The sequence below is a fragment of the Anopheles merus genome, chromosome 3R, assembly GCF_017562075.2.
Source record: "Anopheles merus strain MAF chromosome 3R, AmerM5.1, whole genome shotgun sequence".
NCBI lineage: Eukaryota > Metazoa > Arthropoda > Insecta > Diptera > Culicidae > Anopheles > Anopheles merus.
Window position 1 is genome coordinate 15,108,149 of NC_054084.1, and position 26,872 is coordinate 15,135,020.

Genomic DNA, 26,872 nt, shown 5'->3' on the forward strand with positions numbered 1-26,872 from the left:
TAATGATGATTAATTGATTGGACACGTCGACGGACAAGTAGCAGTAGCAATGGCACTTGCAATGGCCACACTACCAAAAGGGATTCGCTGAGTGGTAGCAAAACCCTCCGACGCACAAAGCGCACCAAAAACGATTCCAAAATGAATGGGTTAGTGTTGCGGGAAAATTCACCCCATCCCCGATATAGCATCGGGAAACTTTTTGTTTTCTCCTGCGGTCCTGTATTTTTCATCGTTCTGGGAAAAGCTATCCAGGTGGAATGATATGTTTGGTCGCACGCAATTATTCATTAATTAATTTAATTGATCAATCTATGGACACGCGCTGCCAATCACCCATCCCCCGATGAGATGATTGATGCTATTGTCCGAATGCAACCGCTTCTTCCATTAACCGAGCCTGTGTATTGCTTGCTATATTCATGCTAGAGTGGTGCGCCCACATGGGTAATAAGTTTAAATAGAATTAAAATTAAAACAAAACGATCAATTGTACGCCACAAATGGCACTGCTCCTCTTTCTCTCATTCCAATGGGGCATGCATTTTAATTTGCAATTATAGCAATGCTGGTTGTTTCGCCTACCGTACTGAACGAAATGAACCATCGTTTTAAATAAAAATGGTACAAAAACGGAATAAAATCTACAACAAAAAATCAAAACACAACTGCAATAATTAATGAAATATTATTAAAATAATGAAAAAAAAACAACTCAAACCATAATCTTAGTTAAAATTTTATTTAATGAAGATGTAAAGAAATTATATTTTTAACATAATGAAACGTACGGAAAAGAACATACATAATAATATGTAACATGAATCATTTAGAATTTAGCGCTTAATGTATCGATTATTAAACTAAAGATAAACGTAATTGTAACAACCGAAGATGTATTATATCAATCAATTAATAAAGAATTTTAAGTTTAAAAGGAAGTAAGTGTAACATGAAACATAACTTTTGAATGGAAACAATAAGCCATTGCAAAACAAGAAAAAAATTATTAAAGTATAAAAAGAAGTAAATATAATCCAACACAACTTGCTAATATGAAATTTCCTTAAAACACTTTTGAAATAGGAAATAACTAAAAATAACACCTTTATATCGCTAACTTCTTTTCTTTTCATATGTTATGCATTACTCTTCTCGTTTTTTATGCTTTACATTCTCTTACTATGTTCTGTATTCTTCTGTGCTTCTTAATTCTTTCTTCCTCATTTAATTCTGCTTTTCTTTTTCTAGTGCAGTTTGTAGCTTTACTTGTGATCTTCTCTTGTTTTCGTGTTGCAATTATTAGTTACATTAAAAAAGCATAGTGTTTTCTTTTTTATGTGTTGCCACGTTTCTACATATCTTTCCATCGGGTATCCAATTGTTGAACCTCTTTAATTAAGTTACATTTTCTTTTCTTCCTTTTCTATTGTTTACTCTTTTGGTTCGTTAATTGTTTCCTTCAACCGGGCGTTCGAGTTCGTCTTTTGTTGAGGTTTTGGCTATGTCCGTATGTTCTTCTATCATGAAAACAGTTCTTACATACACTCCTGCTGGGAGCATCGGTTTATTGATTTGCTTGTTTTAAAGTTAAATCAATCTAAAACATCGAACAGAAAATGAATGTTTGTAAACACTTAAGCTTACATTTTGCTTCATATTTTTTGTTTAGTAAAAAGTTGTATAAACGCGCGCTTCTGCAGCAGCAACCCAGTCTAATTGATACGCCACATTCTTCTACACGTTCTATAGTGCTTCTCGTTGATGGTCTGTCTATTGTTTATACCTTCTTTCTAGTTGGTTTACTTTCTTTTATTTGTTTACACGTGCTTTTATGTTCATTCTCCCATTGATACGTACTTTTTTTTATTTATGTAATCTGCTTTCTTTTTTTCAATAACTGACTCTCTCTCTTTACTATTTTGTTATCCTGTTTGTTTTTATCTCCTGTTCTTTAATTTACTTTTTTGTGTTCAGTTACTGTTTTGTTTTGTTTTCGGCAGCGCTCGTTCGCTAAACTCTTATAAGAAATCTCTTTCCTTACGTACTGTTATAGAAAAAGGCAACAATATGGTAAATCCTATCTTAACATCCCTTCGTTATCCCTCAACCCCTTTTATCGTGTGCTCGATAATCTACTTGTCATTACGTTCCTTTCTAACAGCTGTATCTGCCCCCCCTCCCTTTCTCACTTCTCATCGCTAGTTGATACCGATTCTTCATTTGTATTCGTACTAGAAAAAACAACATAAAGGTTTCATTTCATATCTTTAACTATTCTCAGTTTTGCTGCTGTTTTGTTTTTGCACAGTTTTATTTTACACTTTAGTTCTATTTCGTTATAACTAGTGGGGTTTTGTATATTTTGCTTTTCGAAAACGAACGCCCAACGAAGGAAATAATAACGAACTGACTGACATGTACTGAACAAAAAGAACAACGACGGATATTACTTATGGCCCGTTTTGAGAGTTGTTATTATTGATTTGGCTGTTTGATTTGCACTTTGCCCTATGTAATCAGGTTGTGCTTTTTGTTTCTGTTTGTTAGATAGCTATTTTACCGATTATAAAGTTGTTGAAAACAGAAAAAATAAGCTCTTATAAATATATTATAAAAAGGCTTTTCTAGTAACGTTTTGCTTCTTTCGTATGTTTTGTATCTTTCCATCTCCTTACACTTTTAATGTTTTGCCTGTCGGCATTTTCTGTCTGTTACAGTTTCACACTATTTTGCGTCACATCGCAGCTCACCTTTTCTAAATAAATCATACCGAATAAATGCGCTCAATCTGTATTTTTCTTAAACTAACGCAAATTATATGTTGATTGGAGATTAGTACACTTTCAAAACATAAATCATCTTTAAATGTTTACGGTTTCAACAAAAAAAATTATAATTAAACACAAATCAAAACAATGCTGATGAAATGCATCAGCGTTACAAAAATTGCGATTGTTTAATGAACAACTGATTTCCGCTGTTTGTATCAGTACGTCAAAGCTCCTCCTTCTCAACTGATGAGCTTTTTTCTGCTTTCGAAACGAAATCTGACTATCGTTATTTTATTGTGCATTAATATGCTTGTCTTCTTTCTTTCTTCGCCACACGAACGATGTTTAACGGAAGCGACGTTTCTTACCGTGTTTCTTGTTCGCTTTTGCACCTTTTCCACCTGCTTTGCGCTTTTTGCCGCCGGCACCACTCGCTGAAGTTGATGCATAGTCTTCGTTGAGCACGCTTATATCGGTGAAGCTGGTTAGCTCATCGCCCAGGGTAGCTGGAAAAGATTTTAAATAATATTTACAGTGTTAAATTGGATGATTGAAACTTTGCAACTGCTTTATAAATATATTTTAAAAAGCGTATTAAATTTTTAAAATCATTTTCTGAAAGCTTGTTTCCTATTAAGCTTTCATACTGAAGCTTTAGACTTATCCTTGAAGAGCTTTCAATTCGTCCTTGGGGAGCTTTGGTTTTAACTCTGAGTGTTGCGCAACAAACAGGCATGCAACATGCACTTTTTTTTTCTTTTAATTTCGTTTAATTCTATCTTTTTCCATACAACAGGTACAGTACGGGTTAGTCAATTCCAGACACATACAATTTATTTGTGTTTCAATCTAAAACGCAAGCTGTTTTCTAGCTGTTTATAAAAATAGTGCAACAAATTATTTCTCAACCAAAATTATTTATTGGAAATGTTTCAAAATAAGTCAATACGAATTAAGATAAATGTTGTAACCATTTTTCAAAAGAAAACCAAAAATATGAAAAAACCTAGATAAGGTAAAGCAAAAAAAATATATTAGATTTCAGTTTCTTTTTAATCACAGAGTCCCGCGGAAATGACTGACATGTACTGAACTATGCAACATAATTGTAACGAAAATGATGACAAAGACGTGTTTAAATTTAAATGAAACCAATACAACTTTTTATGCCCATCTTCATGTCTAGAAGTTATTTTGAAACTATAATTTAAAATACTTTGAATGTATCAAAGAATACCTCTTAATAACTAAAACTTTGGTATTTCTGAGTACCGTACCATTAACGTATAAAATTAAAAATAAGAATATCTGCCCCCGTGTCCACCCCGGCAGCACACTTACCGAGCGTCGTTAGCTTTTTGTTGCGATGCTTTTCTGCCTTCGTCAGCGGAAGACGCGTCAAGTACGTTTCCTCGTACTCCTCACGATCGCGCTCGCGCCGGGACAGTATCTGCTGGGCCCGGGAGCTGCTCGACAGCTCGACCGGCGTGTCCAGATACTCGTCCTTCAGGTCCTGTATCAGTGACGAACCGAGGGCATGCTTTTTTGCTCGCTCCAGCTGCCTTCGGGCCCGGTCCGCCTTTGTATCTTCCTCGTAAGGCATCGATGTCAGCTTCGGTGGCACGTACACGTCCGACTTGCTGCGCTGTGCCCCGTCACCACCACCACCACCACCACCACCACGGTCACCGCCTCTGCCCTTTTTGGCCGCTTCCTTCGCACGCTTCAGCTTCAGCATCACCATGGCCGAGCTGTCCGAGTCGGCACCATCGTCCGAATCGGGACCACCGACCGGTGCTGCCGAGCTGCCCACGCCAGCCTCTTCGGCCGGTGCCGGCATCTGGGACATAAGGTTGGCGGGATTGGCACGGAACGCGGTAGGATCGGAGGTGCCCGCCCCGGTACCGCCGCTGCTGCCCGTCACGGCCGTTTTCACAAGCTTGTCGATCTGATAGCGCAGCTTGTAGTCGATGGGGCGGATCTTTTCCAGCACGGTTCGTATTTCAATCAGCCGGTCGATCGATGGATCTTTCTCGATTCGATGTCCTGCGGAGAAGGGTGAAAATTGGATTTTAATGTTGTTGTTGTTGTTGTGTGAATGAATGAAACAGTGTTGTACAATGTGTTCATTCGGAACAGTATAGATTGCTTATAGCCATCTCTTGGAAGAGATTTTAGAAAATTTAGTTGACCATAACGTATTTTTTGTATTTTTTTTAATTTACCAAAACATGTATTTACATGCTTGTTGGGTTGATAAATAAGTTCGAAGCGCTAACTTGAATTAAAACATTTTGGCCTTAATCTCGTAAAATTTAAAATCATAAAAAATTAAATAAAAAAAAAAACAAATATATAGTTTTGTATATGCCTTACATGAATGCTATGATTAACAAAAATCTCTCCATAATCCAGATCTTGAATAAACTAACCAGATCATAATCCAGAGCTTCGCTTGAGATTGGCTCTATTCCATAACTTAAGCTTACATTCGGACTACTACGAAGACTGTTGAAATTTGTTATTACATGATTTGATGCTCAATGACGCTTTGAGTATCAAACAATTGATTGATAATGACCTTCAACTTGTATTTGTTAAATTTATTAGTATCAGTAATTATTACCTCACAAAGAAAGCCACTAAAATGAACGAACTTATCGCACAACCCAACATCATTCGTAGAGCCTAAATGATAGCACATTATACCCATTTACGGCGCATTATCCGCACATAAATAGTGCTCAAGTAAAATGAAAACTGTACTACCATTTTCAAAACCAAACATTGCCACTCTGCCCTGCCATAGCAAGCTCTAAAGAGGCTTCCATCCAACTTCCACTTACCGGAACATTTCCGCAGCACCACGTACGTCAGATTGATGAGATAGTTCAGCAGCATGTGGTACTTGATTTCGAGAAAGTTTAGCCCGTACTCGGTCGACAGTTCGCCCGTTTTCACCCGCTGCAGCATGTTGCCCACCAGATCCGACACCTGCTGGAAGTTGTTGTTCATCTCGTCCAGCAATCGCAGCGCCTGGGGCAGATCCGGCTGAATGTCGTACTCGTCTAGTGCCTGTACAGCAACGAACCAAAAAAGGGAAAGAGAAGTATAACCGTTCAATCAGAATATGCTCGCGTGTGAGTGTTTTTTATTGCTTTGTGTTTTATTTAACTTAAAATCATAAAATACACCATCGTCATATCGCTCCCGGGAGTGGTTTTGTGCTTGACGGGCACTTTTGCGAAGGCAAATTTTGTACTCCAACACTGACGATCTCTTCCTCTCTCTCTCTCTCTTGGGATATATCCTCCAGGATGCCATTAAACTAGGAAGCAGCCAAGTCACAGCAGCCAACCTCGTACGAACACGTCAATAACTAGACGGCTACCTAAAGGCTTGAAAAGGCCAAAAATGTCCAAAAAAGAAGTGAAAAATATAGCTCGCCGCTATATGACAGCCAGTCTCCGCTGTGGTTCGCGTTTTTCGATATTAATATCAATATCAATCAAACGGGACGATCTCGCGAGTGCCTATAAGGTAGATCTCCTTCCTTTTTCACCTCCTGTTTCATTCGTTCATCTTTTCCAACATGCAATCCATTTTGTATGGTTCAGTGCATTCTGTCCGGATTGGGATTGGTGGCATAAAATCCAGCTTGTTTTTGTTTTTTTTTTTTTCTACTCCTGCGCTCTTGCGAATTCATCTGTACAAAGGGGTACACACCGCACCTGCACTGTCAGAAAGACGATGCTTGCATATTTTACGTTTACCCCTCTTTCCCACCACCTCCCTCTTTTTCCCAGCACCGACGTTCGAGCGAGCTTTTCGCGATGTGCGTGTGTGGTTCGTCGATTTGCCAAGGGTTTTTATTAAAAGCACGAAAACGGTGCGCGCCTTTTTGAAAACTGCGTTGCAAGTAAATTCGATCCGATCGTTTATTTTCGTCTCGTTTAAATTATGAAAAATATGCAAACGTGCTCATACATCTCCGGACGCGGAGTAGAGACTCAAGCTGCGTTTGAAACCAAATAGGGAAACAAAAAAAATGATTTTCTTTTTCGTTTTCCTATCTGTGACGCTCGAGTGGGGAAACGTTAAAGGCATCCGTTTGCGAAAGGGTTCAGGTTCACATACAGTGATGGTCAATGAAGTAAGGTCGCCATAAGTTTCCTTTTTTGAAGTAAAATTAATGCTGTTTTATCTATTAAGTGTTAGAGTTTTTATGAGAGAAAACAGTTTTTTTTTTTCATAAAACTCCAAATTATTTCAAAATGACTAAGGCATTTATGATTGTTTAAGCTAAAAATAACACACACAAAATAAGCCCGTCTGTGGAAATATTTATCAGCCGGATTTTATTTTCCATACTCAAATGGACAGCTACGTTCCGCCATATTGTATTGCGACAATTTTGTTCAAGCAATCTTGAATGGAAAGTTCCCTTTTTGTTTGTTTGTTTAAAATAAGATATAATACTTTTAATGCATCTAACCACATGGTTTCGAACTGTTTTTAATATTTCTAGTTAAAATGCGGTTGCTTCAGCAGAAAAGATCAATCATATACAGGCGTATTCTATTCTTGTAATGGAGTCGTCGAGTTGATGAATGTTGTGTGTTCATTTGTATGGAAATGTTCATTTTAGGGTTTATTTTCTCAACTCGAATCGAATCGAGTTCAGAATAGAATAAGCCTGAATGTATTGTTTCTCATACACAAAAACGTGTATGTACAGTCTTTATTTTTGTGTAGCCTTATTAAATTTACCAGCACTGTAACGTACAGTATTCCGTGCATTCAATGCTCCCTATGCTGCTTTATGCTTCCACAGACGATCGAGCAGTTCAAAGAGAGAGAGAGCTAGAGCTGATTTGCAAAGATTTGCGAACTATTAATTTACACACGCGGGTCGCATGGCAAAGCACGAAAACACACACGTGGTGGCGTTTAATAAAAAAGAAAGAAAAGAAATATCCTCTAATTGCGCAAAACTAGGAAAGCAGCGTTAGCAGCATTTCAAAAAGAACACAGAGCTGTGAGGAAGTCGTGTTAAACCTTTTTGTACTTTGTGGTGCTTTGCCGGTCCTCTGCGCCGTGCTGAAGTGGAAAAATTTAACCATCCTTTGCCAGCGAATGCCAGCGACCGCTAGCGACCGCAATAATATAAATCCTTTCCCATCGCGCTAAGTAGATGCTAACTAGGGGAGGTTGTTGCCGAAGAGTTGCGCCCTGTATGCTTGCAGACAAAACAGACCACGAGAGCAAAAAAAAACGCAATTGTCGAACGCGCATCAATACGTTACCGCGATGCGGCTCTAACTCTTAAGCGAGACTTATTTGCCTGCGGAGGAGCATGGCGGGATGATATTTATATATTTTTTCAATGTTTTTGGTAGAATGGGATTTTAAATTAAAAATATATGTGCCTCGCGCCGTATGTACTCGATACGGGAATGGATGAAAGGTTTTAACTCGCGGGAACATAACGGAGCGCGCACACACACGGTAGCACAAAACAAAGAGATTGAGGAGTTCGAAAGCAACCCCTGCCACACACACACACAGGATCTCCCATCATATCCTAGCCATACCTCATTTGCACATACGGCAGCTTCGCGTGTATGTACGAACAGAGAACAGAAGAGGAAAAAAAACGAACCATACATCACATCTCGCTGCTCTCGATGCTTTGCCAATATATTATTTTTTGCCCTTCCGTGTTTCTCGCGTGCACAACCTGCACAAGAACAAAACAACAAAAAGTACGTCCGTAAATCCGTTATTTCGCAAATAAAAGTAAAAGATATGGCAACGGTGGTTCCAATTTTAAAATATAAATTCCCCTCCTTTGCCAAGCCTCGTTTTATTTTACCCCCTTCTCTTTGGGACACACATACTGCATGCAAAAAATTCGCGCAAAAATTCAACCAGCCGTAAAGCAGGGGCTCCCTCCTTCTCTCACACACGTGTCCCGGTTTGAGCAGGATCGCTAGGAAGGGCGGCAATAAAATTAAAAAAAAAAAACACACACACAAGCGAGGGGAATGGATGGATGCGCGGAGTGAAATCAGCGCACACAGCGTCACATTGCGCTCTCGCCCTCGTTTTCGGCTACATACACAGCCATGAACTTCACCAATTTGCCTCCCCTTTGGCCTTCCTCTAGTGGCTCGCTGCCACAGCATCGCACACAAGGATCGCGGCGCGATGTTGTGTGATTCGATCGGGTAGAGTAGCATCGAAAAGCATCGAAAATGTGTGCCCCACCATCACCCCACCACACCGCCACCACCAAAAGCAGGACCGGGTCGACACAAAAAGGTGCTATTATTGATTTATTTCCATTCATTTCGGGACTACTTTGCTTTCACCCCCTTTTTGGCCATTCCCATCCCCCAAAAAGTGTTGGATGGGAGGATGCTGATCTGATTTTTTTTTCGCTCTCCCGTTCCCATTGACTCTGCCCGTTTTTTTTTTCTCTCTGTGAGCTAATGGGCGTAGAGTGTTGGTGTGTGCACTTGTGTACGTGTGTTCGGGTTGAGCCGCTTTTCCAATTATCCTCAAATATATACGCCGTCAGCAGAGGAGCAATCATAGAGAGAGAGAGCGAGTGAGAGAGAGCTGGCGAGAAGCACAGCTCAACATACACAACAGCAACTCGTGCCGGGAAGACCGCAAAGTGAAACGCGCCGTTCCAGAGCAATTCCCGGCAAGAGCCCGACTGCTGGTCCAAATATTGGAACTTCGACACGAAATGGAACAACACAGTCGGTCAGATTCTGTGGCGTACGGGCGCGCGCACGGGGGATGAATCTACATCCACACCTCACAGTCCCTTTTTCTCCCTTCCCTATCACACCCATTCACTCAAGCAGCCTAGCGACGAACGATGGTTTTTGTGTTGCCCCTGCTGGAACGCGCGATCCTCGCGAACGCGCTCCGTACACAACCCGGGACATCCCGGACGTCCCGGTCGTTTTCTCTGATATATATGCTGGCGAAGTACAACGCACCGTGTGCATGGGCATGTTTGCGTCTGGGTGTGGGCTTCACCACACATAGACGCACACAATGCGAATAGGTTTCACTCTGCGCGCCATTCCAGGAAGGTGAGATTGTTACCGTTACCGGGCCCGATTGCAATAGAATTCCAATAGTCGACTGGGCTGGGCTACGCATCTTTAACAACGTGCAGCCTCTCATCGCGACCGCATGTACTTGATTAATTAAATTGAAGCAGTTGTTTGCGGCGAGCACGGGGAACGTTGCAATGTACTAAACTGGTAGCAACAATACAATTTGCAAACGTAAGTAGCAGGTGAAAAGAGACTAAAAAGCATATTCTGGCAAAAAAAAAGTAAAAATGTTAGTCTAAATAACAATTCAACGGTTTTTCTGTTACAAAAAAAAAGTACAATAAAACTTTCCAGTCTTTAGTTCAAAATGTTCTAGGCCAAGGGTCTCCAAACTACGAGCCGCGAGCCACATGCGGCCCTTAGGAGCTTATTATACGGCCCTTGGTGGCTTTGCTAAGGTTATAAGAAATAGTTAATTATTGTGACTATTTTTAAAGAAAATGTAATTGTTGTTATTAAGAAACGTAGACCAAGCTTAAGTAAAAGAAAACTATATAAGTTTTGTATATCATGTTAGTATTCTCCTATACAGACGAAATTGAAACGTTTGCATTAGTTACAGGCAACGGAAAGATGGGACTCAACACCATTATATGTGAAGCAATGCGGCCGGCGAACTGAAAAGTTTGGAGACCCCTGTTCTAGACAGTTGCTCCAAGCGAATTTTACAGCAGGATGAACGAAGAATTGGTTGGTTAAGGTTTGGGTAAGAAATATAAATCCCCTTTGCCCTGAAGTTTAAGTAGATACTATTTCCTAGCGAGTTATAAGCACTGAAAATTTGTAAAAAGATCCAACATCAATCGATCTGAATTCTGTATCGGATAGTGTCCTGGGTCTTAACATCCTACTACGGGCCAGATATTTCAATTTATCAAGAATTGAGCATGAAATGGTTAAGGTTGTACACTTGTCCCTATTGACACTTGTCCCGCTACACCCATTTCATTTCAAACCAACCAGTACGGTTGTATCATAATAACTGTTACAAAATATATATTTGAAGTTCATCGTTATCAGTGCATCATACATTGATTCTTCTTCTTCTTTTGGCTCAACAACCGTTGTTGATCTTGATCTGGCCTGCCTGCCTGTACCACTTGTGGGGTTGGCTTTTAGTGACTTGATTACCCCCCATAGCAGGATAGTCAGTCCCACGTATGGATGCACGGTCTTTTCGGGGCTTGATCCCATGACGGACATGTTGTTAAGTCGTACGAGTCGACGACTGTACAATGAGACCAGCTACATTGATACATAATTGTTTTGCTATGAGTACACAGATAAATCATGTTAATGTAATTCATGACCTTGGGGTACTGCACTGCTTCACGACAGACTAACATTTTCTGTCCATATTGATAACGTCATTAGCAGAGCCAGCCAAATTCTCGGGCTAATAATTCGCTCAACAGTGGACTTTAATGATCCTCGCTGTTTTAAAACTCTGTTTATGGCTCTGGTTCGACCTCTATGAGAATATGTCAGCATTATATGGAGACCTACCAGTATTAGAGGCATTACTCGACTTAAAAGAGCACAGAAACTCTTCACTAGAGTCCGTTTTCTCCTTTACCCCTATATGCAGTCTGTTGTCAACTTTTGGGAATTGACTCTTTGACATATTGCTCAGTCTTGTTTCACTGCTGGTTTGATCCTTAGCACTAGTGATGTTTCTGACCTCCTCTCTCTACTATTCATTTCTACGTTCCTTCTAGAGCCCTCTGCCCTCGTCCTCTGTTAGCCATCCCCACTCGTCGAAACTTGTACTGTCATAATAATCACTTGCTAAACTGTCTCAGGCAGTTTAATACTGATTTCGATCATTTCGACCTTACATGTTCTTTACATTCCTTCCGTTCCTGCCTCCAAGCATCCGCTTCTTCCTCTTTAAACATTTCCTAAACAGCGTAATTTTTGTTAGAAATTATTCTTCACTAATTACTGCTAGGCAGTGTTAGTTTCTAAGCATTACTTTTAATAACTGTCAAACTTTCATGGCGTTGAAATTAAGAAATAACTTTAAGTATGGAGAAGAGTTGCTACATTGCTATTATTGCTAGGACTTAATAGATTTAATTATTGCTTCATTAATAAACTTCTATTTTTTCTATTGTATCTATTCTATCCTTAATAATCTATTATAACTCCCCAGGCCGATAAACCATTGAGACCAATACATGATCCGTCCAGTCCAAGTTATCCTGAGGTCCATCCAAAGCGATCTCGCTAGACATTCAGAATGCATTTTTGGATGAGTTTAAGTTCAGGTAAGTTATCTCAGTTTAAAGCATCTTTCGAACATCTTAAAGATGTTGCTACATTTGACACAGTTTCCCAACCTTCATTGCTTCGTTCGCCTAAACTTTTAATTTGCAGCTCGGTTAAATCAATTATTTCACCATGTGCTGGCACGATGCAATCCAATCCAACACCGAAGAAGAGGAATAATTATGCCAAACATACGGTTGAAGATTCGACGGTATCAATCGTGAGCAAAAGATGAAAATCTACCGGCTCAAGCAAATGAACAACACAGACCCATCCCAAGCCGGAGGATGGTGGTGGTGTATAGTGCCGACCGAAACGTTGCAGTGAAACGAAACGTACACCTGAAACCGATATGAAATGATCACCTCCCCTTGGTGGGGCTGGCCGTGGACTATATGCTCTGCATGCCGTACAGTACACAACACCACGGGCCAGTGTGAGCTTTTTGGGGTGGTGTGTTGCAGCATACAAATCCATCTGCTCGCTCGCTCTGCCATACTGATGCTGATGGATTTTGCTTAAGCATTGCAGCAGCAGCAGCAGCAGCATCAGCAACAGCGAAAAAGTAAAACAGGATCAGCTCATCACACCCAACCGAATCGAACGCTCCCGAACGCTCCTCCGCGTGTGTGCATCTGCAATAACGTTCAGCTTCCGTTCCAATTTTCCCGTCCCCGCCACACTCCGGCTCTCGTTCAGCCGTTTGATTTCGAGCGGGTCAAACCAGCAGTAAGCAGAGAGCGCGAAGAGACACAAAACAAAAAATTGGATAGATTTTCCTGAATAGAAAAAAAAAAACGCACACAACAAACACACGCTGCAGTGGAGTGGAGGAAAACCTCTCCTTACCGCGGTACAGTATATAAAGGGGAAATTCCAAACAAAAATGCTTTTAGGATAGAATAAGCGCACGGCTTTTTGTCTACTCGCCCCACGCCTCCCGCGCTCCTGTGCAGCTCGCAGGCGCCAATCGTGTTTCAAATTTTTTAGAAACAAAAACCCATATGCGTCCTTTCGCTTCGGCTGATTTTTTTGCTCTGCTTTCCTTTTTCGAGCTGCTTCCTCTATATGTCAATCCTTCAACAATGCTCTCTCGCGTACTGCAGGAATGATTACCACTAGTGGCATGAGTCCATTCAGCAGGAGCCGTATGTGTCTGTGTGTGAGAAGAATGGAACTGTTTGGAGGAAAAATATCAGCATTTTCCTGGTTTCCCGGTTTCGTCTCTCTCTCTCTGTGTGTGTGTGATTTTTTTACTGTTTAGTCAATGCAATACGCGATCCATGCAGCTCGAATCCAAGGACACGGTAGGGAGAAATCCTAAAATCGAACAAAAAAAAATTAGATCGAGTCCACCACACACATTGATCCTTTTCGCGTAACGGGAGAGTTTGGCTGGGGAGAGAGGCTACCTCATCCCACGGTCCCGGTCCTAAACTGCCCAAAAGCCCAGCACCAGCGAATTTACGATACACACAAACCTAACGTCCCGTACACGGACGCACGCACACTCACACACACCTAACGTTCGCGGTGTGTTCATGGTCGCACAGCGTGAAATAGCGTTCGATGACGATTGGAAAGCCCCGGCTGCCTGGGTGAGATAGAAATACGGTTAAAAATACACACATAAACAACGTACTCCCAAAGTGGGTCCGGGACACGACGCGCTGCACTCACACACGACGCTCCGTACCGACCAGGGAAGCGATGGGGAGAAATGTGTCCTGCCAAAAGGACGCACATACAGGTGGTGTCCTGCTTTCGGGTTGTGCGAGAACCCCACACTTCTCGCGTGTATGTTGCGCCCCATCGTGACGATGAAAGTGCAGTTGGTGGCCGGACGGTGTGTTCCGCCAAACCCTTCCCTTTGGGCTACTCATCCGGTGCGGAATGGGAAGCGAACCGAGCGAAAAAGGCAATGCGTTCCATTCGACGGAACAGTGAGCCGCATCAAAGCACTCGCGCGATGCAAACCGTCCCATTTAGGTGTGAAGGAAAGTTTTTTTCCTTGATTAACTTGAGCAGATTAGTAGTAGTTTTGCGTGATCAGAATTCACATTGTATGATATTTATGATTTTTACAATCACAAATCTGTGAAAGTGTTCTTTTGATATTTTTTAAAAATTTTAATCCAGACTAGTGACTTTTTAAATGGGTCCATATCCCGCCATGCAGGTTGACGAATATTTGCTCAACAATCGAAAGACAAGATGATAAACTTTTTTTTATACCGCTATTGAGTGTATAAAACCTATAGTTATTTATTAAGAAAATATTCTACTAATGATAAATCGATTGGTTTGAAGTGAATTTTTAGTCAAACCAACAAATGAACTCGGTTAAACCAAAATGAACTTATAACGACTGTTAAAATGTGTCCATTCATTCGCGATGCCGGCTATTGATTAATCCTGGCAGACAGAGACCAAACTGTTGTGGTACCTCTAATGACTCTTCAAGGATATTTTTAGCTACGCGGGATCTTGCCCTCACTTAAGCATAATCACTTAAACTATAGGAACATTGACCGCAATGTGAGAAGTACATGTTGATTAGTTAGTAGCGGACAAATTTCAGACAAGTCGGGAGTTGATCACAATTTCTAGTGTTTAATCAACTCAGAGTTCAAGAAATAAAGACCCTTAAAGAGCTGCTAACTTTTATATACACCTAATAAAAACGGAATCTTTTTTTTTCTCGTTGTGTCAGAGAACATGCAGAAGATGTATTCTGGCAGGGGCTGATGTACCGGGGTTTGATCCATTTTTGCAATTCTTTCTGTGTCTCTGCTTCTCGCTTGTCCTTCGAGAAGTTTTTTTTGTGTGTGTGTGTGCTCCTTTCGAGCTGTCAGAAGCATCCGGGGAGAGACAAAATCATACAATTCGCTACCTCACAGTGATGTGCTGGCTCGCTCTAGTGACGATGATAGTCACCAGACTAGCGCGACCGGAAAAATGCAACCGGAATGGGACATGGCAATGGGAGCTGCAAAAGAATAACCTTCCTTGATGCCTCTTCATATCGTGAAGGACGTTTGCGTTTGTTTTTGAAGCGGCAAGAGAAAAAAAGGGGAACAAAGAAAGTCGCAACACGAAGAAGGTGCAACATTCGCCGGGAAAAGTGTGTGCATATGTACTGCATCTTCTCTGCGAACAAAACCTACGCCTAACATTAATAGTGCACCATCACTACCAACGGGAAAGCATATCGATGAAAAACGGTGAAAAAGCGTGCACATCGCAGAGACGAGATCAAAAATAAGGACAACAACGAGGTGGAAGGGAGGGGCAGCATCCTGGGCAAGTGGGAGTCATTTGTGTGGGTGTATCTCACACACAGACACACGCTGGACTGGCGTGCGCGTCCGCGATCCAGGTCGAGAGACACAACAAAACACGTCCGAGCCCGAGCGTCGTTCTCTTGGTCTGTCCCTCTTTCTCTCTCTCTCTCTCTGTCTGATACCGCCGGGAACAGGATATGCACGAGATGCAGCACTTTCCCATTTGCACCTCCCAAAGACCCCCCTCCCTCCCCCTTTTGGAGCGATAACATACACACACACGGTCGAAGCGGACGGGGACACGGTCAAGCGCGCGCGTCATGTATTGATGATGGATATAGGACTGTCGGTTTGGTTCAAATATGACGATACCGTCCAATATAGAGGGGGTCGAAGGAGAGTGGTGCTTTACTGCCAGCTGCCAGTGGGTGGTATGCGCATACACACACACACACACGCTTATATGCGCGCTTTTGCGCCCACACACAAATCATCCTTTGGCGCTTTGGTTCGGACAAACCTCGATATGTATGTGCAGCGTTTGTTGGTTCGGGCAACTATACGCAGTTCGCTACATACATACGCATGCACACAAACACACATGTATGCACAATTCAGCAGCAGCAGCAGCAACAGAGAGAAGAATCGATTGCATCGGGATGCAAAAATCAAAAGCTTCCGAAATGAAACAGCCGGATCTCACCATGGCATCGTTGCAGCAGCAGCCGGTCGTCAAAATTAATTCATTTCCATTTAAGCAACATGGGTGGCAACAACACACATAAGAGTGGCTCCGAGAGCGCGGAAGAAGATTAGCGTGATGATATTTTGCAAAAGATTTGATTTGAAACTAATTATTGTTTCACCTGGTTTTTGTAATTTTCTTATTTCATATTATGAATGAACATTTAACAAGCCAAACATTGTTTTCTCAGCAAATAATATTTACATGAAATATTTTAATTAAATTATATAAAAAGTAAACATGTTTCGTGCCATTTGGGTTTGTAATTGACTTTTTGTAAGCAAATGTGGAAATTTATAAAAATAATTTTAAAAAATGTCAAGTTTGTCAAGGAGCAGTCCATGGCTTTTGTTTTTCCTGTTTGTTTTTTCAAATTGTTAAACAATTCAGAACATTTTTTTTGCATGCAGCATTGATACAATTCGAATACTGAAAACAACAATACAAAATGAGTTAAACATGATTTTTTGTTGCTAAAAAGCCTCTTCGCAATGCCTCTACCTTTCATATAAACACCTTGATAGTACATTTACTTCTATCTGCCAAATGCGACAGCGGTTCAAAGTTTATGATTGGAGAGGAAGGTGTTCTACCTTAATAAGGTGGATTAATAAGATTTTTTTTAACGAGCACCGCATGTCATTTTGCATGTCTGATCTATAGTCTTAAGTTCGTCTAACAAGAGACATTTCTGCAACCTTATGCAACGAATTGCTGATCGTATTCCACCACTCTAGGCATATGTTCTTTTGACACTGGTTTAGCATAAAAAATAGTATCAAGCTTATTAATGTATAATAAGCTTTTTCCGAATTGAATAGAGAGAGATTGGTACTACAATTTTTAGTTCCATCAAACTTTGCTATGCTCAGCTTCAGTTGATTATTGGATGAATAATCGTTGAAGGCGCGAGACAGTGAGCGGTTTTGGGCCACTCCACCGCAAAGCGGTGGTAGCGCCGAATAAGTAAGAAATCGTTTTTTTTTTCGTTCCGTTTCGTTTTACTTTTGAAGATACGACTGAGCTAGTTTTCACCCATTTAATTTTGCGACAATTTTATAAAAATATTCCCCTTTTTTGCGGAAATTTATTTATTTGCTTTCTATTTATTTATTTTTTCTATGTTCATTAATTTAGTTTGTTCTATTCATTAATTTATTTTTTTCTATTGATTTATTTATTTTGTTCTATTAATGAATATTTTTTTCTATTCATTTATTTATTTTTTATTTATTTATTCATTTATCGGATGTTTATTAGTCTGTTTTTTGTATATTTGTTTTATTAGATTTTAGTTTTATTAGGTAAAAAACATTTTCAAAGTGAGTTATATTATTCTAACATTTCGTAAAGAGTATAAGTATTAGTGTATGTATTATATCGAAATATTTTAACAAAATAACCACCTTGAATTTCGTACAATGATTTAGATTGAAATAATCGCGACAGTTTCTACACATACACCGGGTCACCCCCACGTGAACGGTTTATATACCTCAACATCACTCAACCTCTTACATTTAACCCTGCTGCCCCTTGACCCGTTGATGCACACACGAGCAATTGACATGATTTTCATTTTGGCTGCAACATAAGCGGCGGCCCGACCGGCCAACAGTTTCTGCAGTGGCAAATATGAATTTCAAATGTCAATCACAATTCAATTTTAGTCCTGTCCATCGTTTATTAGTGCAGCATACATACTTAAGCCAGCCGTGCCGCGTTCCGCCAGCCGGTAGTCCGGTGGACGCGGTCCGTAATCGAACATTGCATCTGGATGAATCGATTGGCAGGTGGCTCGGTCCAAAATGTTTCCATCTCATGTATCGCTGCTTTTCGCAGGTAGGTATAGGAGGGAGGTTGGGAAAATGACAAAATTTTATCCGTAGCAGAACTTTGCCCGTTCGATTCGGACCATTCGGATGGCGCGATGTGAAGTCATGCGAGTGTGTACTCCACGTGAGATGACTGATGGCCTCGCTTAGAACGACGTCCATGATGCATGCATAAAGAGAGAACTTCGGGACGATCATTGTGGGATGGGGCGAAGAGCCAATTGACCCATCCCGGTACCATCCTGGAATGTGTAGATGCTAACACACACACTCGCGCGCGCTGGAGCAATGCTCAGTGTCCGCGGTGTTTACTTTATCACGTCCCACGATCAAACTCGCGAGCATTGTCGAGCTGTGAAGGGGGGTTGGGAATGTAGAAAGGGTTCGGGAGTGGTCGCATCTAACGAGGGAACGACACACGGTTGCTATTGCTCTCTTTAGCTCTTTGCAAAAGAACTGATGGTTGGGTGAGCTACTTTCCCGTTTTCGAGCCCCGCGCATTTCAGTGAACCGTTTCTGGCGCTAGGACACCAACCAACGCAACACTACTGACGGGCACATTTCGCGCTCAACACATACCTGGGAGGAGGGAGATAGGGGCGTTCTGGAAAGGTAGGACAAATTTCACTACCACGATGTTGTTGTGAGCAGCATTAGCGGAACGGTGGACGATGGACAGTGATGGAATCGGCCCAAAACCGTACACTATCACCACCAGTATCGAATCGGTATTGTGTTAGGTGTAACAGAAAGTTGGCGTAAGCGAAAGAAGGTATGAAACATTACCTTCCTGAGATGTGCAATAAAAAAGCATCATTTGAACATAGCTGTTAAAAAAGCGTTTTTATCGTTATGAGGTAGCTGTTTAGTTAAAAAATTAATTAATTAATTGATTAATCAGCAATCCTGGGGGTTTTATATCCTTAAATAATTACATTAAAAACGAAAAAAGTTAAAATGGACACTACGAAGAGTAAGAAGGGACACCTGTAGAAAACGTGGGAAATTGAATAGGCTGATAGTATTTTAAGATATCCTATTGTTTTCCATGTCCTGGTACGTACATAAATCAATTCTAGGCCAATTGCAACGACGGCTCATTAAGCCGTGAATTTAGGAATTGTAAGCACTAATTCTAACGTCTCGTAAAATGGAGAATCTAAAGCATTATTTAAATATTGGGCACTAACTTTTGCTTAATAATCACTACAACTGGAGATAAAACTTCCACTGTAGTCACATAAGATCCACAAGGGACCGCACACTTGAAAATCTTTTTTGTTCGTGGATTTAACCAATTTTGCAAATATTATGCCAAAAATGTTCCCGAATGTGTTGTTTTACTTTCAGTTTGGATGCTGCATTGTTGAATTGCTCGATAATTACTATTATCATGTATTGATGAGAAGTGTCCATCTTATCCGCAGTGCCCGTCTTTACCTAACTTCCACTACATCAACTTTAATGATAATGATATCCTTTAATTTGGCATTTGAGCATACATTATTCACGCCATAGGATTTTGTTTTTTTGAAAAACTTAGAGCATTTTTTGAAGCCTCAGGAATAGATAAATTTAGACTAATAATATTCAGACGTACCGGTGAACTCGTTCGTTCCCGGCAACGTTCGCCGAATGTTTTTCAACGAACGAGTGTACCGGTAAGGCTGATTCTTGATTGTTTAGTATCGTGTTCTACTGCTTTTAACAGCATGACTGAAAGACCGATGGAAAACGTAACCTCAAGAGCGAAGCTATGACTCACTTGGAGATGAAGAATTCCGAAGAATAAAAATACAAATAATAGAATTATTATAAGTAACAATATGTACACAATAATCATCCAATTGCACATACAGGAGACCCTCGACATATGACAGTATTTGGGAACAAAAATAGACCCGGTAGCAACGCGTGTAGGTCCCATATCAATGCTCAATATCCTGTGTTGTATAAGATAATTTTCAACAATATATACGATGAATTTTATAACATTTTAATACTAAACAAATATTTTCTAATTAAACGATAAGAATAAAAAGTTGGTACGAAGTCGAAAGTTCTCATCTGTGTACTAAAAGGAGCATACTAAAGAACGAAATGAAATGCAAAAAATGTCTACTTTGGCACACTAGTATACAAAAAAAAACATCGACACTTTTACGTACACCTTACCCACAAACCAAGCTGCGAGCAATACAGAGGCAATAGAAAGAGAGAGAACGCCCGGCCCAAAACCCAGAATCCAACCGACCGTTTCGTTTCGCTGGACGAAATCCATCAGTCGAATAACATTTAATTTAGCTGCCTGAGGGATCTTTCCAGGCAAAAAGGGTAAAACACGTGAGTTTGTGTGTCTGTGTGTGAGTGAGTGGTTGATGGATTCGATCGAAGGTGTCCATCACCAAACAGAGGGAGAGAAGAAGCTAGGGATGGGTGGGTTATATCGCTTCCACCATCATCAACCCAGACATACATTTACCTCCGCCACACGGCTACAGTGAGCTGACCATGCGACGCATTGGCCATTTTCACTGAAACCGCGCACTCGAAACGCGAAAACCACCCTCTTTGATGGTCCCACCCCATCAGCCCACCCACAATCAATAATCGAACAGACGTACCGTGAGTCCTGGTGCGCGCTTTACCCCGGGGGCCGGGATGGAAGGACGCTTTCGGGTAATGTGTGGAAAGAAAACATACCCAGTCACTCACCACCACCACCACCACCACCTACCCCACCGTTGTATGCGTTCGATTGCGTGCGTTATATTACGACTGGGTAGCGCGGGTGGTGGTGGGGGTTAGCAGGGGTTTTTTTTCCGCGTTTCGGTTCTTCTCCCTCCACCCCAAAGTACAAACAAAGCCGAGCCTGTACACTCCTGACTTGCCCAGCACAGCAGAGCGGCGCGTTACAATTCGCGCGGTTCCAGACTGCTGGGTTGAAAAAATGTATTCCCGCAGCGGCCAAACACCCCCCACCCATCCGCTCTTTATTTGTAGCGATGGCGAGATGGCAGCATGGAAATTTTGTATTCACGCAATGTTGCCTCCTCTCGTTAGGAATGTTTTTAGCGCAAACTAGCCCCTTCTGCCGGAAGGTTTGCAGCCGCTCCCACCTTTTCGCAGCAGCACAATGCGTCAAATAGTTTGCTAGATTTCCCTCCGTTAGACTACCGCTGCTTCTCCAAATCAACCAGGACCATGTGTGTGTGTGTGGCGGTAGTTATGCTGTGCGTTAGGCCGTTATGGATTTAATAGCGGTAGAGCGATTGATCGATCGGCATTTGGAATAAAATTTCGTTAACGGAGGCGGCCAACGCAAGGAGGGCAACGCATCACTTAGGGCAAACATAACCGTGCAGGGGAAATTACTCAAATACAACCAATTATGACGAGACTGTATAGCAGCATGAGCTACCAATTAGAGCGCAATGTAATTGCCCAGCGAAACGAGTGGGGCTCTGAATTATTCTGCAACTCGTTTGATCTATAGATAGTGTAGATAGTGCAGCAACAATATTCAGGAATTATATGTTCAATTTGAACTGCAATCATCATGTGCAAACTTGGTACATTTTAGTATTCTTCATTCACAAAATCTGTTGATTTCGTTTTGATCTATTTAACTTTGTTTACTAGAGGACGTTGTAGGCATGTAGCGCACAATTCTGATACTGGGGCCTTTCACGATACTAGCCAGCTTTTATACATGGATTTTCACAGTTGGCGACTGAAATCATGTCAACACTCAATACAAAACCACACAAAAAATTAGCCTGCGATTTTCAGCCTTAAAGCTAGAATTAGATTCGAGCACCTGCTCGAAAAAATGGCAAAACAAGATGGTGTTTCTATTTATCCCAAGGTGCATTAAAGAGATCAGATGGTGGAATCTTGAATCAATGTATATGTAGACCAGGTAGTCTCGTCCCATATAGTTTGACAACTAATTTCTGAATAAACAAATGCTCCATTCATTCACTGCACAACTGGTGAAATGATCCGTTCCTATGGAAATTCGTTTTTCATAGCAGCACATACATACATAGGAAATACAGTTATTAGTCTCCTCATCGAAGATGTTGTATCGAAACAAAGATGAATGCTAAGTCGTTCATGTTTGATTTAGCTTACAATTAGCAGTTTTTCACGTGTTTGAAGAGCTTTTAGTGAGAATAATGAAGATTTAAAGAGTGTTTTGTGTATTCGTCAAGTTACCAGAAAGCCTGTTCGAGCAAAAGTTTTCACCCATCCTTTCCAAAAGCGACGTTTAAATTTGGTTATAACAAACAGGCTATGAGACCACCTGGACTACACATACACTTTGGAAATTTGTAGGCAGGGATTGATAGAAGTCTCCCACAATGTCGCCCAGCAGAAGCGATACAAATTAGCCTTCTAAATACATACACCTTGGTATAAGCCTACCTGTATATTATATCCACTTTGAAAGCTGCTCGAAACTGCTATACAATGCAACCAGCTGACAGGCTGAAATTTCAGCCTACGATCTAAAAAGGAAAAAGGACCCACTGTTTGAAACCGGATTTTACAGAACAATTGATCCAGATTACACAGAGAACTTTGCGTACCAAGGTATAATGCTGCATTACATACCACTAAGGCGAACCACCGTCATATTTTTGTTAGTTTGAGGTATTTTAAACGGTTTCAACATGTTATATTTGCATCATTTGTAAAGAACATTGGGTTTGTAACATTTCAAAAGAATTGCACGTAAAGAGAGCGTTACTAATAATCTAACTGATAGAAAATCAGTGGAAATTTGTACATTATCATCTGCAATCACTGCTAGTATAGAAAGTCGCAGAAAACGGGAAATTGGAACGATTCCATAGAATCGTAAGCACCAGATTTTGCCTAATGAACATTAACATCTAATTTACACTTAACTAAACTAATAATTCAATCGATTCAAGTAAAGACGTTCACAGCGATCATGTACTAAATATGTTTAAGTATTTCTAGGTAATAGCAGTCCTAAAATAACATAAAAATAATTAAATCAAAAGACAGCAGTTGTTAGCAGCGATTAGATATCTATGACGACAAGCTATGGTCATGCCGACAAACAAAACACCGAAAACTTATCGTAAAATATTATTCTAAAGTTATAAAGTATTGTCTTAAGTCTTAGTAGTATTCGTACTATGAAATCATTTTTGTCAGTTTCTACTAATTATCCGTTTAATACACCAGATAGACATGATATTCCAAATCAAACTGCCCGTTGCAAAGTTGTGCCCGTTTTGACTTTCGAGAACAAGTTTTGCAAAGTCATGATTACTTTGTCAAGCATTGTGCCTCATTGTTTATCATAAACAGTACTTTTGAAATGTAGTATGCGGATACTAAAAGATAACAAATGATGTGTATTGGAAAAGCATCGTGAGTTTTGCAAAAATAGTTCTGAACGCTCATTCAGCTTGAAGAAATAATATGAGTAAATTTTATAAGCATTTTTTTGAGTGAGTTTCAGGCTGCCAAATTTCATTAGCTCAGAAATGCGAACTGCTCCAACAGTGCATGCTAATAATTAATGTTCACCTGATCTGCATTTTTGCACACAACACCACCAGACCCATAAAGCCGAATTTCCATTTTAATTAAATCCACAAAAGTAAAAACATCAAAAGAGGCTTATTCGTTTTTATATTTCTTTTTTTTTTTTGGCAAAAAAACATGCTTCCATAATGCTCATTACTTATATGACATGTAGCCAAAAAAAGCAACAAAAACACACAAAAGCATAATTCACATTGCCAAAAAAAAGGTGGAATAATAAATTGCATTGAAACACGTTTCTCTGCAGCAGACACACACAAAAAAAAAACAACATCCCACAGGCATTATTATTGTTGATGCAAAATAAATTGGCATTTCGTTCGAAAATAGCACCGGCAGGAAGGTGAAACAAAACAAAAAAGAAGCAAAGTGATATTAATGGTAATGCAGCCTCCACCGTCAGCAATGATGCATTATGTGCAGGTCGTACAGCAAGCAAACCTCCCCAAAAAAGTCGTATAATCTCCAAAAATAAAACCAAAACAAACGCACGCACTGCAATTGCATAAAACTGCAGTTGCAACCCACCCTTTTCTGCTGATCGCCCATCCCTCCGGAATGATTTTGGGCCCATTAAAATGGGCGTCATAGGAGGAATTTTCGCGTTTCCAATTTCCGCCACACTTGTTCTTTTTGTGACAAACACACACACACACACACACACACACACACACACACACACACACACACACTCATTTTTGCACTCATCTCCACCAATAATCATACATTATTTACAGAACACAAACACACACACGCGCGCAATTGCATTTCTGCCGCTGCCTGCAAAGTGATAACGACACATTTTCATTAAAACTCCAATAATGGTGGGGAAATACGGTTACACCCGCTCCTTACGCCCATTTCCACCTTCTGCTGAGGGGTTGGGTAAATTCATCTCACGCATGGGGTGAGGGAAAACTGCATAAATTATACGAAACATACACACACACGACTGCAGCATCCTTCTCCCCCCAGCGCGGAAGGTGGAATTAATACAACACGCACGAGTACAATTAATAATTTATGGAAAATACAACAAAAAAAAAACAACATGCATTTCCTTTGTTCGTGCAGTGATAAAATCCCCATTCCTTTGGCATTAAAATTCGCCCACACCATCGAATAATGCATCGGATGCAATACACAATTGCTCCTCTCCAGCACTCCTCCTCTCCAGCTGCGGCAAAACAGTCAGGTGGGTGGGTTTGAACAATTATTTCCCAGCAAAATCCAATATATCCCGATGTGGTGGTGCGCAGTATTTCTTTTTTCGCAAAAATCCATATCCCCCGCCGGCTCTAGGAGTGGGAAAACACACAGTCGATGATGGGCTGGGCGGTGGGTTTTCCAACATGCACATTAAAAGGAAGCCAATGCAGACATAACCGGTGTGGTGCACTTGCAATCGATATTATAATCGGACAGGACCATACATACGTACACACACACACACGCACAGCGTGATCGAACGGGAAAAACTCGAGCGCAAATTTCAGCGGATTTTGTTTACTTTTGCACTGCGCCGGCTTCCAACTCATCCCATCCTCCTCCTCCCCTCCCTTCAGGGCCTATCTATCTCTATGCTTGTATCTCGCCAAAAAGGATAATATTTCAGCTATGTGGCATGTCGTCCGTCGGCATGTGCATATAAATATGCACAGATATGCACGTGTACATATACTTTTCCGAAACGCATATTGCCAATCGGCGGCGATGATGGGTAACGCGCGTAACGCATACACAGGGGCGGGAAAAGGCCGAGTGTCCCCCTTCCTTCCCACAATCTCCCCAGACCCCACCCCCAGCGGGTGCAAGTGCATTCAAACGTATGCAATTCATGCTTCAGCGGGATCGCATTTAATTTTGGCAAACGAATTAAAATCGCATGCATAGCTCCGCCGCCGAACAAAACTTGACGAAAGCAAATAACACATATCCACCAGCAGCCCACTGGCAAAAACCGAAAACAAAAAAAAAGGAAGCCAACTTCGTTTGCCTATCGAAATGCATTTTCGATGCATGGAATAATGCAGCACCGGGTGTGTGTGTGTGTGTGTGTGTGTGTGTGTGTGTGGGAAGAGCGACCCGGTAAGCTGGGAACAATTCCGCCCGGTAAAAGGGATTGAGTGTGCGAGGCGGCAAGTTAACAGCGGGATGAGGATGAGCTGCTACTCTCCTCCTCCCATTGGAGGTTTTTCCGAATCGGTATGAACAGTTCAGATATTTATCGTGGGTTTTTGGTTTTGTTGCGTCATGTGTCCCTTCCGCTAGACGCACATAAAGCCTCGCAAACGAACATTGCACTTTTTGGTTTTTGTTTCAGGGCGCACTGCATCAAACATAAAAACTGAATAAAAATATATCAATTTATTTATATATTTTTTCCAACTCCCCAGCAGCGGACGGCTAAAGAGTGCACACAACGCGCGTGTGTGTGTGGGTGTATCGCCAATGGAAATGAACGCATACACAAGGCAACAGGGAGCAAAACAAACACACTCCGGTGCCGACCCTATACCCGCGGGAAGGTGGATAGCAGAGGGAAAGAGAAAGAGAGAGTTCACGGGGAATTGCACGAATATGCAGAATGCGAAATGTAATCAGCGACCGGACCTGCAGTGGGTGGGCAGGCATAGGGTTGCGGATTTGGATGGAGTATGGTCTCCATCGGCCCAGGCCCCAAAACGGATTGACCAGTAACAGTGGACAATGGGTTTGTTTCGCAATGAGAGAAAGGGAGAAGGAGAGAGGTTGGAAGGTTTTGTTGGGCCAAAAAAGGTTCGCGAATGTTCGCGCTGCCCCGCTGGAACAGTGGCAACAAAAAACTGCATAAATATTGATTGCATAATGAAACACACAGACACGTACGCACATATGCATGTACACGTACGCACATATATGTGCAGGTCAGCTAATGGTGCGGGAAGGGCCCAACAGTTGCCGGGGGAATACAAATGAATAGTGAGAAAACGATAACTGGACGCTTTTGCTCGCGAACCCGTTGAAAAAAAAACTCCGCGCGTGATCCTGGCTGAACCATTTCTCCCTGGGTGCGCTGGGTCAATACACACACACACACACAGCAAACGCGAATGTTATGCGCACGGCCAGGACGGGTCATGCCTGTGCGTGCTCGATTGCATTGGACGGAACAGACACCACACAGTTTCGATCCATTGCAATCCAGCAGCAGTAGCAGCATCCACCACCATGCATGCAAAGCGAAGCAAATTTG

At 41.3% G+C, this 26,872-nt stretch overlaps 1 protein-coding gene and 1 long non-coding RNA gene across 6 annotated transcripts in view; one reads left to right on the plus strand and one right to left on the minus strand.

The window, feature by feature from the left end:
• Positions 1-1,439: 1,439 nt before the first annotated feature.
• Positions 1,440-26,872, minus strand: part of LOC121595753 (neuroguidin) — a 38,254-nt gene continuing 12,821 nt past the window's right edge. For all 5 annotated transcript variants that reach the window (XM_041919953.1, XM_041919957.1, XM_041919955.1 and 2 more), the window contains exons 3-5: positions 5,621-5,849; positions 4,116-4,820; positions 1,440-3,280 (exon numbers count right to left, since the gene is read on the minus strand). In XM_041919953.1, coding sequence (XP_041775887.1) covers positions 3,120-3,280; positions 4,116-4,820; positions 5,621-5,849 — 1,095 coding nt within the window. In that variant the 3' untranslated portion in view covers positions 1,440-3,119. The remainder of the gene's footprint in view (positions 3,281-4,115; positions 4,821-5,620; positions 5,850-26,872) is intronic.
• Positions 5,824-13,394, plus strand: LOC121595755. The gene is made up of 4 exons (XR_006005207.1): positions 5,824-5,914; positions 6,091-6,314; positions 12,069-12,183; positions 12,293-13,394. It is a non-coding gene; the product is annotated as an uncharacterized LOC121595755 (long non-coding RNA).